The sequence below is a fragment of the Eleutherodactylus coqui genome, chromosome 8 (assembly GCF_035609145.1).
Source record: "Eleutherodactylus coqui strain aEleCoq1 chromosome 8, aEleCoq1.hap1, whole genome shotgun sequence".
In the NCBI taxonomy this organism is placed as follows: domain Eukaryota; kingdom Metazoa; phylum Chordata; class Amphibia; order Anura; family Eleutherodactylidae; genus Eleutherodactylus; species Eleutherodactylus coqui.
Genome location: NC_089844.1, coordinates 32,426,065 through 32,439,369, shown reverse-complemented (window position 1 = coordinate 32,439,369; position 13,305 = coordinate 32,426,065). Strand labels below are relative to the sequence as shown.

The window sequence follows — 13,305 nt, the reverse complement described above, 5'->3', positions numbered from 1 at the left end:
CCAACACATCCCTGTCTATTTGAAGAGCCGGCACAGCCGGTGACATGAATGTCAATCTCCTTTATAATATTACAAGAGCACTTAATTTGAGATGTTACGTTTAATAGGACAGCACTCTTAGACGTCTACAAGATCCTGATGCACACTGGGGAATACTTAGGTGGGGCAGTTTTCTGGCATAATGCCAAAACAAAAAGGTATGTCTGCTGAATGCCATATTCAATAAGCAGAAGTATGATAACGCTGCACCCTGTAAACCCCAGTGCAGGTGATCTGCTAAACAGTAGCACGCCACGTTGGAGAACGTGGTCGATGCCACAATGTGTTCACATAGTTTCTTCACTTTGGCGCTGCTTTCGGGGAGGTCAATACAAGCTGCTGTCATCACAAAAGAGAAGGATCAATAGATAAGATAGAAAAGTTAGGGCTTTTTTTTTCTTTGCACGGGACGACCCAGTGCTGATCGTGAGTGCGAGCAGAGGGGGCCGAGAATCATTCCGGCCTGCCCGCCCCCCTCCACAGTAAACAGGCAGTCATCCATAGATGAAGTACTGCCTGTTTACACAGACCGATCGTCGTCCAGGTTTTATGCATGCATAAACTGAATGACGAACGATAAGCAGATGAGTTCTCGTTTGTCGTTTAGTCACTGCATGTATACATACTGAATGATCGGCGGATCACGGGAATCTTAACGATTATCAAACCACGTAAAAGCAGCTTCACTTACAATGACCCCAGGATCCAACATTTTCGCCATACGATGATACAGGTATCGGCATGGGCAGTTCAGTGGTCAAACACCTGTTTTATAGATGTGCAAGCAGTGAAGGGCTGTCTAGTAGCGCCGCTCTACAGGACTGTATGGCATTACCTCTTCTCTGCCTTTACCTGTACCAGGATGAGGGCATCCTTTGGACACCAGGTGAGGCGGCTCAGTGGCGCTTTCAGGTGGAACGATTATTGTTCAAATTAAAAAAAAAAAAAAAAAAAAAAAAAAAAAGCTCTTGATCATTCGAATCTGAATGATGATTGTTCAGTGTAAACACGGCCAACGATTGAACGATAATTCGTTTGCTTATCGGTCACTTTACACAGGCGTCAAAATAGTTTGCTCGTTTGCTAATCATTCGGTTTAAACCCCGGTCGTTCAGTCGGTCTCATTCCCTTATACAGCAAGCTGGATGATCCTGTTTAAACGCAGAGATAAATGGTTTTTTTAAGCTGACCGCCCAGACAAATTGTGTCATCGCTTTGCCGGGTGAATGGTTTTTCACTATGTGTAAAGTACCCTATGTGTACCATTTAGCACTCCGCAGTGGCTCCGGTCCTCTACATAGAAAAAAGGATCTACAACTTCCAGCAGCTCTCGGTTATATGCAAGGACTTGCTTAATCTGTATTAATCTGCTTAATTTTATTTAATCTTCCTTTGTATTACTTTGGCTGACATTTTGCAGGCTTCCGAATTACCAGTTTTCCATGGAGTTAACGTACAATGTTCACCCCAGAACAATTCCAGGCGTATACCAGACAACATTTCAGCAATAGGTCAAAGTGGCTTAGAATAACTAACAGAGCCGTACTGGCCTGGCCTCAGCCGCAGGGATGCAGTGATGTTGCCCGGCCATCTACACGGCGATTGCTGTTAAAGACCATGTCAGTTAAAGTCAAGTGCCCGCTGCGGCCAGTCACGGCTCATTCTCTGGAATCAGCGCCCACATCCTGGGTACCAGGCAGATGCTGCAGCGATAGGGTGACTTCCGTGGATGGCAGTTTCCCTGATGTAATCACTGGACAGACAGCAGGGCAACATCGCTGGATCCCCATAGCTGAAGAAGGGAGAGTACAGTTCTTTTCCTTCTTTTAAGCCAGTTGGACCTAATGCTAAAATGCTGTCCAGTAACTGGATAACCCCTTTCATATTATATGTAGGGTGGCCCCAATAGAATAGATTGATGCAGCATGCACACATTGTACTCTATGCTTATAGCGCACCGTAGAATACACCGCAGCAGTCCCACATACATTCAGGTCCGTAGGTTGGACATATGACAGAAAGCAAGGCAGTAGCTACTACCAAATAAGCAAGAGCTATATGCAGAGATCTCCTAATCGTATTGCGAGTCACAGTATAACATTCTATATATTCTACTCCAGAACGACCTCCTTAAAGATGGCCTGTCGCCACTACGGAGAACTTTCTTAGTAAAGAAAGATTAGCCAACCATGTGGACGAGAATTTTGCAATTCTCGTCCACATGGCTGGCTAATCCGTGCGGAACCGGAGTTGTGGTGCGGAATTGGAATATGCAGCATGTCTATTTTTTCCCCCCACTGCAGCCTCACTCCTCTCTATGGGGAGAGAAAGCCGCAGCAGAATGCCAGCGGCCAAACCGCTCCAAAACCCCGCATCAAAATGCTGCGTGTTTTGAAGCTGTGCTTTTCCAGCAGAATTCACGTTTTTTTTTCGGTGTGGCCAAACCACGGGAATTACGCCCCGTGTGAGCCTTGCCTTAAAATGCTCCCGATTTATCACAGTAGCTCCGATGAATGATACATTTGTCAAGTTTTCAGACTGTCTATTCTGCCTTTTAACCAGCTGTCAGCTGGCTTAGTTTACCACAAAAAAACCTTACTTTTTGCCCCCCCCCCCCCGAATCTTCAGGGACGAGCCAGCAGGTACTCGAAAAAAGCGATGCTCTCTCGAGTATATCGCCTTACCGAGTATGCTCACTCATCTCTATAAGCAGACATGTCAGGAGAGGACACTGATCATCTAACTCACTAAGGCTAGAAGCATCAGAATATAGTTTAACCCTTTCCAATCCAATTTTTTTGCCACGCTCATTTTTCCCAGCTCCAATTTATTTTGTGTGGGAAAGAGGTTGGTGGATTACTTGGAACAACAACATAGAAAACCACACAAATAAATTACCTAATGATTTTATTAGCACTTTTAGATAAATTAAAAGGTTTTTATTTATTTTGACTTATAATTTTTTAGCGCGTGATACTTTTTGAAACAAATTGCAGGATGAAGTCCAGGCTTCCTAGTACATGTTTCACAGTAAGGCCGCCTGCAGACGGCCGGGTCGGATCCGGCTGCGAGAATTCTCGCAGCGGGACCCGACCCGAGTGTCTGCAGAGAGCAGCGCGGGCACTCACCTCTCCCGCGGCCCCGGCTCTCTCATGTGCCAGCTGCTGGGCCGCCGGCGCATGCACAGAGCGGGGCCGGCGGCCAGTGAGTGACGTTTCTATGCGGGGCTCTGCGAGCCCTGCACAGAAATAGAGCATGCCGCGATTTGTTTGCCGCGCGGCCAAATCGCGGCCGTCCGCCTAGGATTGCGTTTGTTAACGCAGTCCTATGGCAGCTTCCAGGGGCGGAAATTCCGCAGGAAATCCCGCCGCGGAATTTTCGCTCGTGTGCAGGTGCCCTAAAAGGTGGTTTCTCTCCTTCCCACTTTCTCATTTCTTCTGCTCACTATTATGTGAATAAGCGAGCTGCAAACAGCACTGATCAGCGCTGGATTCTTCATTTACTGAAAGCCAGATGTTCCTTCTCCTCTGCCCTGCTGCCCTGTATTCTCTGACATACAGGAGGGGAGAAAGAACATGAGTGCAGTCAGTAAATGAAGAGCCCAGCGCTTATCAGTGCTGATAGTGAATGCCCGAATGTGCTTCCCTCCCCCTCTCTGCTGCCGGAGAACACCCAACATACTTTTATGTGAGTAAGTGAGCTGGAAACGGGGCTCACTTACTCACATAAAAGTGTGTCGGGTGTTCTCCGGCAGCAGAGAGGGGGAGGGAAGCACATTCGGGCATTCACTATCAGCACTGATAAGCGCTGGGCTCTTCATTTACTGACTGCACTCATGTTCTTTCTCCCCTCCTGTATTGTCGGAGAATACAGGGCAGCAGGGCAGAGGAGAAGGAACATCTGGCTTTCAGTAAATGAAGAATCCAGCGCTGTTCAGTGCTGTTTGCATCTCACTTATTCACATAAGTGTGTCGGGTGGCCTCTGTCAGCAGAGCGTGGGAGGAAACAGCTTGTCGGGTCTGCCCCGACATCGGAGCTATAGAGGAAAATGATGATGTCGGGGCAGCCCCGACAGTGGATTGGAAAGGGTTAAGGTGCCTGCTGATGATGTAAACGGCTTCTAGCGGCAGCACTGTCACCCGGGGCACCGAGCTAACAGAGGTGCTGGTTTTTAATCTAATTATGCACGGTCATTACAAAGGATCTTCCTGATTTGAAACACTGATAATGACAACTCAGATACATAAATCTGATATCAATTGGAACAGAAAAACGCAAAAGGTTTTGTTGCACAACATAAAAAAAATATGAAAGTTTTCCCGCATCAGAAATGTTTGATGTGACCCGCTTTATCACTGGACACACACTGAGCTTGTAGTCAAGTTCCTGCCATACACATTGCAGTGCATCATGACTGACTGATGCAATGGCTTCTGTGATGCATACTTGCAGACAATGGTGGGTGGTGATGGGGGGCACGTAGACCCCCATAGAAGAAAAAAAAAAAAAAGAAGGCCACAAGGCATAATGCCGGGGTGTATGGAGGGCAAGGAAAACATTCACTATTCTCACTACCTGCACGGCCGATCCATCTGTTTGGTAGTCGCCTAGTGATCCCACTTCTGACATCATTGTGAAAACGACCGGTAACAGTTGCAATCGGTAGGGATAACATCGCAAATGTTTGAGCAGAACCCTCCAGTCGGCTGCGGGACGTCCAGTTCTCTGCTTGCCCCGATGGTGGATTTCTGAGGGCTTCGTGTGAAACTCGCACAGATATGTTTCACTGTTTCTATGCATACTCGTGGACGGATGGATGATTTTTGCCTACAGATGTAACTTTTCCCCTTAAAATTGGAGTACCACTTGTACAATGTGTGTCCACTTTTGTCTCATATCTCCCTAGCAACGGCTATGGCAGAATAAAACTTTTTGGGCCTCATTTAGCAAAAGCCCCCTTGTTGCCCATAGCAACTACTCACAGTGTGGCTTTCACATTACCTCAGTAGCTTAAGAAATGAAAACCACACTGTGATTGGTTGCAATGGGCAACACTGATCTCTCCTGGTAAACAGTTTTTCTAAATTAAAGTTTCTGAGATACTTTTTCCATCAATATCCAGTTCCTGTATCGGAGTGTCATTAAACCTGAGTTATGAGCGTTTCAAATGGGGGAAGATCATTTGTAACAACCCTGTATAATGTTAAGGATACTCACTAATATGCACTTTAGATTTTACTGCGGCTGCCATACCTGTAGTGTTGGTTGAATCTTAATACATAGGATTTAGTAATGTCTGGTAATTAAGGCATCAGTAAATGTTCTACTGGCTGTCAGAGCAAATCAGATTGTAGAGACGGGCATTTACCTTGGGTTCCTTGACTTGGATTACAAGAGTCATCGTACGAAGAGGAGGGAAGTTCAACAAAAGCTTAGAAAAGACAGCAAAATAGAAGAGAAACCGGGAAGACAAGTAAAGAATTAGAAGAATATAAATGCTAAGGACAGAATCTTGAAAAACACATCATGTTCCAGATACTGTGCTCTATACTAGATGTACAGCTGGGGGACTCTAGGGGGAAAAGAACAGGTTGTCGCCTAACTTCCAATTAAAATGAATCCCAACGTGAGCATTATTTGGCAAAAATTACATTATACACATATGATTACGCATGACAGATAATTTTATGATGAGCAATCTGAGACTCAGAGATTAAATATATATACATACACAAACAGAAATGTACACATCTGGAAAGGCACAGAGCTAGCGAGGTTCATTTGCACTTAAAACAATACCAGACAAGATGAGCAGAGAGAGTTATCATACTGAAGGGCTACTTTAAGTCGCAGCGTCACAGAAGAATTTGGGAGTGTAAGTTTATGGTCCCTTCTGATACCCTCAAGAATGGAATGAACCTCGGAGCAAGGTTCTGGCATCAGTGAAGAATATGAAAATTCTGTAAGAGGTCGAGAAGGGTGTCCTAAAGGAGAGCACCCAGGGGGTGTGTGGAGACACTTGGGGGGTGAGTGGGTCAGGGAATGGCATCCCCAAGGAGAGCACCCAGAAGGGGTGCTATTCCCAATCATTGTTTTACAGACTGTTAAAGACTCATACATTGATTTGAATACAAAAACAGACAGAAAAAGACTTTTCTTACAGCTGCGCTACACCACCGGCCCTTTAGATAAGGGAATAAGCTTCTAGAAACCGCAGTTAATAGCAAGCTAATTTTATTCCCCAAAGTAACCATATACACATAGAATAGTAAAAGCAACGCGTTTCTGCGTCAACTGACACCTTTATCAAGCTTATAATAGTCCTGTTCTATCACACATATAAATATATAGACAACATACCTTAATCATATATCCCAAATAGAGTACATCTGATCTCCTTCCCTGCACCATGCTGGACGCCGTTTTCCCCATCTGTTTGTTAGAACTTTTGGGGTACTTTTGTAAGCTGCTGCTCTCCAGGACAGCATGGATGAGTATTATTAGATACACATATATATGTTTTTCTGGATAATACCAGCGACCCTCTAACAAAGAAACCTCTGAAAGGTGAACTCTGATTCCTGGTGCAGGCGGGACACAAAGTTTTTTGTTGCTCCGCCTGACACCCGGTAAGTAGAATTCTCTACAGTTATTTTCTTTCCCCATGGCTATGGCGCTCTCCCTAACTTGTGTTTCTGTTTTATACATTGATTTGAAGGAATGCTGCCATCCAATAGGTGGCGCTGCAAAGTTATTGTTCAATCTTCCTTATTTGCAGTTCTGAAGGAGAGAACACACAGATGGGGTGACCCCCTAACACCAATTTAGAGATCATTAAACTGTCACATTCATTTCCAGTGGGCTAATTAAGTATTTATTTCTTGGCTCATCTTGTCTGGTATTGTTTTAAGTGCAAATTAATCTCGCTATGTATGTGCCTTTTCAGGTGTGTACACACACACACACACACACACACACACACCAGATCCATTTCATTATGCCTGAGTAGCCATTAAAAGGTATCATATCTACAAGATTACTTGGTTTCTCTTACTGGGAACAATCACATTTTGCTCTACTGGCTAACACGGTACCAAATTTTTTTTCAGTTGTTACATACCTGCCGTTATAGTATTGGAAGGACTGAGAAAAGCTGGATAGAAGTTACAAAGACGGCCTATAGGAACTATTAGGTATAACTCTTGCTGTGGAATTCACTGTACCTCTGTTTACCACTGTAGGTTATAGTTCAAATGTAATAAACAGATTAAACATATACACATACAACTACATGGATGGTGAAGCCCCCAGTCTATACTATATGTTAGCCAATGTATGAGCCAGTACATTAACAAATGCATGTGCTCTGATCTATAATGAGGGCAAATTACATAAGAAAACCCTAAAATAGGCTCACAAACATCTGACCCAGTTGGTACCAAGTCCCATTCACTATACAACACCCTTCTTCACCTCTTTATGTACACTTTCTACAAGCATATTCATAAAGAACACAAATCAGACAATGAAAAAAAACCTGAATATATCCATTCTATATTGTATTTATTCTTTCCTTTGTAGTTGCTTCTTAAAAAGTTAACGAAAAATAACCAACTCCCCCCTGAATAAGCAATACGCAGATCCCACACTCACCCTGGAGACCCACAGTATTAAGAATGTCCTCATTATCATTAAAATCCAAGTCGTCGTTGTCCATTCTGCGACTACGGTGCTAGCACTCCTGTGTTCTGCGCTGTGTAGTCAGCGAGGTGCTGGGTTGAACCTATATAAAGTCTAGTGTACACTTTACCTGAGGCCATAAAAGGAGCCCAACCCTTTTCAGAGGAAGAACCATCCATAGCAGTCAGCATGAGGTTGTGCTTGTATTATCAGCAACCACGGTAGATCATTTATCCAGCAGATTAAAGCGAATTCTGCACAATACATGGCCAGTCTGCTCCGGAGGATATAGGGTTAAAAGAACGCCAGTAATGCACTCAGAACATTTACTAGTTTTGCTCCAGTTGTACTAAAATCCTCTGCAGGTTTTCACTTCACTGAGTTACACTGATCGGACGTGAAGTGTGAGAGTCTTTATATATCTACACGCTGGATGCTACAGAAGAATGCTCATCGCCGTCATGGAAAGAGATCCATGTAAACTGCAGCAGAACAGGGGAGGTAATGCAGTGTATATGTGTAAATGCTTCACACTTAAAGGCCCTTTTACACACAAAGATGATCGCTAAAAAGATGGCAAGCCTTTTGTATAAATTACTAATTGGTACTAATGCCAATTAGTAGCTTATTAATGCGTGTGAGCCGTCGGGAGCTATATTCAGAGAACAGCGGGTGGTCTGTTCTCTGAAGACATTCCCTTTGTTCTGTCGCGGGGCTGGACAACCATTTGTTCACGGTTTAAACAGTAGTAGAGGTTTGGTACTTAGAAGGGGTAGTCTCAAAGAATATCCCTGCCCACTTGTCCTATTAGGATATATCGATGTCGTAGAAGACAATCCCTCTGTAAGCCCTTCAAATTAGTTGCTGTGCAAGAGTGACTGCCAGTCTGGCAGGTCTAGATTATCCATTTAAGACATGACATATAGGTACATCCAGCTTTGTGTCCATGGGGTAATGTTTCTCGTCATGGAGAGAATCATAAAGCCTTATACTTAGAGGCCATGCAACGCTCCTTGGGAAAAATCTATGCATATGAGTGACAGAATAATCCTTCACAGCGCCACCTAGTGTAAATTAGCTACCCTATGACTCTATATCGGACCATTTAACAGGTCTTGTAACATAACTAGGGTTGTAAGTCATATCAGAAAAAAAAAACGGCACAACACAACAGCTCACCAACCTATCTTGCCAGAAGACGGAAGCACGGCCATGCCTGACCAGGAGCAGCAAAGATAAGGAAAATTTGTGTAGACTAAAAATAACTAAAAGGTGCTGGATGGCACCAGAAACCACATTTAGGCCTCATGTCCACGGGGAAAATCAGATCCGCTGCAGATTCTACATGTAGAATCTGCAGCGGGTCCCTCCTGCCCCGCGGACATGAGCGACGAAAATAGCAATTTAAAAGCATTTACCTAGCCGTAGCGGGCGGCGAAGCTCTGCTCTTCCTCACGGCCGGATCTTCATTTTCGGCCGGCGGATGAATTCCTGACGCCGGCGGCACGTCGCCGGCACGTCGTCGACGTGCCGCGCGCATGCGCCGGGCACATCCGCCGAGCCGAAGCAAGGGAGATGCGGCCGTGAGGAAGAGCAGAGCTTCGCGGCCCGCTGCGGGTGAGTAAATGCTTTAAATTCCTATTTTAGGTCTCCCGCGGATCCGGACGGCTTCCATAGGCTTCAATAGAAGCCCGCGGGAGCCGTCCCCGCGGGAGACCCGCATGAAAATGGAGCATGGTCCAGATTTTTTCATACTCCATTTTTTTTTAAATCACTTTTATTGACGATCCGCGGGTATTTATCTACCCGCGGGTGGTCAATGCATCCCTATGGGGTGCAGATCCGCGCGCGGGAGATCCGCTGCGGATTTTAAATCTCATTTTGCCCGTGGACATGAGCCCTTAGAGCATTGCGTTATGGTCATTTTTGATCCATCCAGCCTTATTTCTTTTTGAGAAGCATATCAAATTAAAGCCAAGTGCGGTTACAATTTTTTCCCATTGGATGAGCTGGACTTCGTATTTTTCCATTTTTGCACCCATGTACATACCGCTGTTTTGAAGTTCTTGCTCCTCATGAGTGAAGCACGGTTCTATTAAGCTAGGTAAGAGGCCATCAACATGAGTCTGATAAGGAAGGGGGAGGGTGTAATGTTTCTCCTTGTAGAGAGCACCATGCGGAGTTACCCCAGACTCACACTGCTGACCTCTCACCTGACCAACAAAAACCCCACTAACCCTAGATGGGCAATAAAACCTTGAAATAGTGACATGTACATGTTTACTCTGGTTTAGCTTACACCCCTAATCATGTTGCAAGACTGGATATTGACTCAAAGTAGTTCCCAATCCAATAGGTGGCGCTGTGGAGGATTATTCTATCATTCACTTGGATACATCCAGCATGGTAATTCTGCATTTTTTGGCTACATGCACCCTTTTCAGGTGGAGGGATAGAACAGCCAAAACTGTAACAAATCAACTTCTATTTATAAGAGTCGTCCGGTTACTGCTCATTCTCCTGGTATCGGTGCGCTCATCTTGAGCAACATGATGCCAGGAATTGGGGGAAGGCGATGCTGAAATCATCACTTGATTTCCTGTGACAGCAGCTATCACAAGAAATGCTGGGACTGCAGAGCTGGATCTGAGCAGCGAGGCAAGTACGGCTCATTTTATCCCAGACAGCCCTATTGAAGGGGGTTTGTCTGATAACCAGATAACCCCTTTAACACTTCAATTTATGTGACAGCAGTACATACTCTGTGCACAAAGCACGTAAATCTAAGGTCCGGCTTCATAACAGCAGAGCGATCCTCTGCAGAGGAAAAGTACAAAACTAAAAAGGTTACAGCTCTTGGAATGCTATAATGTATAAACAAGAATACATAAACTACTTGGTCCTACAACAGGATGCTCCTGAAGGGGTTCAGCTTCTTTCAACCAAGTACATGCTAGCCGTAACTGTGAGCAGCGACTGAGAGGCTTAGGTGCAACTCACATGTATTGGCATGGCCTACTTATCGGTGAAACAGACAGGAATAGGACATGCCATACGTTTTTCCACTTGGATCATCAGTCTGTGTTCTAGGTTATAATGGGGCCATGTGCTATCTGTGGAATTAAATGGATAGCACGCGGCTCCAAAACGCACTAGTGTGTGTTAATACACACATGTGATGTTTGCAGAAGAGCTAAAAAAGAAAACGGTATAAAATAAGTGCAGCTAACCATATTGAAGGTGCTCACCATAACACAGCACCCACTAAAATAGTCTGGAAATTAGAAAACTACTATTTAGGCAGCACTTACAACATATACTCAGTCCTGGTTTGCAAAGAATAAAAATCAAGTGTGACTCTTACTCATGTAACGGAAAGTCTCTTCAGCCAGGACAGGAGAAAGGCTGCCAAGGCCATTGCTTTCATGTTTGGGGGAGTGTTGTATCCAGTCTTGGTGTTCATAGAGGTACAAGGAGTCCACTCGTAACTTGTATTGGGGGAGCTGTTCTTCTAGCAAGTTAACCAGTTCCACTTCTGGGGTGTCCTGACTGTGATAGACATCTGCAGAGAACATTAAATAAAATATATATAAAGAGGGACATAGATATATTTTTGTTTAAACATGTACCTTAGAGAAAAAGGTCTCTGTCTTCACTTACCAGGTTCCCCCATCCCTCCTGCACACTTCACTGACAACATCTGTCTCCAGAAATCATACAGCTTTTTCAGCTTCACTGAGAGATCAGATTACAGTCACTCATAGAAGTCTATGGAAAGGGGAGGGTGGAGGAGGAACAGGAGGCTAGCTGTGTGGGTCTCTCATAAAAGGCACATAGGGAGAAGAGAAGATCCTACTCCCCCTATCTCTCTGTAGAACACTCTCAGAAGCCGCAGCATGGAGGATGGGTGCAACACAGCAGTACTGAGCAGTGTAGCTGTGAATCCAGCACTGGGATGAGACAGACAACTTACTAGAGCTTTCAGCAATAGCTTTCTGTCTCCCTCTGTCTCTCTTTCTCCACAGCTGCCCCCTTTTCCCTGTGCATAGACTTAAAGGACAAATATAATCTAATCTCTGAATGAACCTGAAAACTGGTATCCTCTCTGAGATTGGAGGCACACTTCATTACATACACAAGAAATCCTCTATTTTTATTTCCAACCATTTTCATGGTTGACAGACGAGTAAATGATCATGCTCACTGACAACTCCCAGCTGTAGAAAGGTTTATACATTTTCTAATGAGAAGACTCGCCATCTTCAGCGATACATGATGAATGCTGTGGCAGGATCTTTGTAATGCACATTGGATAGCAGGCCAGAGCAAAGTCAACAAATGTATCTACATAAAAAAGAGCAACTGTAGCCACATCATCCAATCTTACTTTGGTGTGTGTGATGAAGGGGGGAAATGTGTTATATTTAAAGAAACCTGTGACCAGAAATTTTGCCATTAACTTACAGCCATAGTGCTATCCAGCATGTTCAATGCATTACAAACATGTATGTGTCTAAGTAAAGGTCCACCTGGTGCAAGCACCGAGGTATGACTGACTCCTAGGGTGACGTCACATCGTGACGTTTTCTTAACAGACGGGGTGGATTGCCATTGCCTTCCTCAGTCATCTTTACCCCCCCCCCCCCCCAATCAAGCTGGGTACTAATTTTACAGACATTGGAAGGCTGAGTCAATCTTGAGCCGGCTACCTGAACCATGCAGCATCGAACCTGCAACCTCAGGTTGTGAGCGAGAGTTTAGGACTGCATTTCTGCTGCCCTAACGCACATTCTTACTTTTATTTGTTGGCGCCCTATATGTAAATGCTCAGTCATGAGGCATTCAAGCAGTGCCTATAGCTCTCCAAGTCACTGCGCCAGCAGATTAATCACACCCCATCCTTCCAAATGCCATCTTCCCCGACTTCTGATGCAAACGCTTGTCATGCTGGAATCCTGCGCATGCGCAGCCCTCTGCTTGCATCTTCGGGAGCATGTGCAGTGAAGCAAGATGAAGTTGCGGTTTATACACCTCGTTTCACTGCGCACATGTGAAGGATGCAAGCAGACGGACACATGGCCTGTATGGGTGATTTCAGCATGACAAGTGCCGACATCAGGAGCCGGGGGAAGCGGTGGTTGAGGGGGAAACTTGGGTGTTTTTAAGTCCATGTTTCTATATTATATAAATTTACTAAACAACTTCGTAAGGCCTCCTGCACACGAGCGGTAATTCTGCGGCGGGATCTCCTGCAGAATTTCCACGCCCTGACCGCCTGCATGAAAATGCACGCGGAAAAGAAATCGCGGCACACTATTTCTGTGCAGGTCTCGCAGAGGCCCGCACAGAAATGTCACTCCCGGGCCGCCGGCTCCGCTCTGCACATGCACTGGCCGGCAGATCACAGAGCCAGAGCTGCGGGAGAGGTGAGCGCCGCACTGGTCCCTGCAGGGACTCGGGTCGGGTCCAACCAGGCCATCTGCAGCAGCCTAATGATACCAGTTTCTCAATAAAATAATGACTATATATGCTGTAGATATGAAGCTCATTAGCATGCCACTGTATATCAGGAGGACTGGTATCTTC

The 13,305-nt window shown here is 45.1% G+C and overlaps 1 protein-coding gene across 7 annotated transcripts in view; it reads right to left on the bottom strand.

The window, feature by feature from the left end:
• TRAK2 (trafficking kinesin protein 2) overlaps window positions 1-13,305 on the bottom strand; it is a 48,210-nt gene that overhangs the window by 25,519 nt on the left and 9,386 nt on the right. For 4 of the 7 annotated variants that reach the window (XM_066575432.1, XM_066575435.1, XM_066575434.1 and 1 more), the window contains exons 3-4: window positions 11,084-11,281; window positions 5,408-5,470 (exon numbers count right to left, since the gene is read on the bottom strand). In XM_066575432.1, the coding sequence (XP_066431529.1) occupies window positions 5,408-5,470; window positions 11,084-11,281 (261 nt within the window). Of the gene's footprint in view, window positions 1-5,407; window positions 5,471-7,692; window positions 9,077-11,083; window positions 11,282-13,305 lie in introns of those variants that run through there. The other 3 variants (XM_066575436.1, XM_066575437.1, XM_066575438.1) reach the window with 2 other exon arrangements.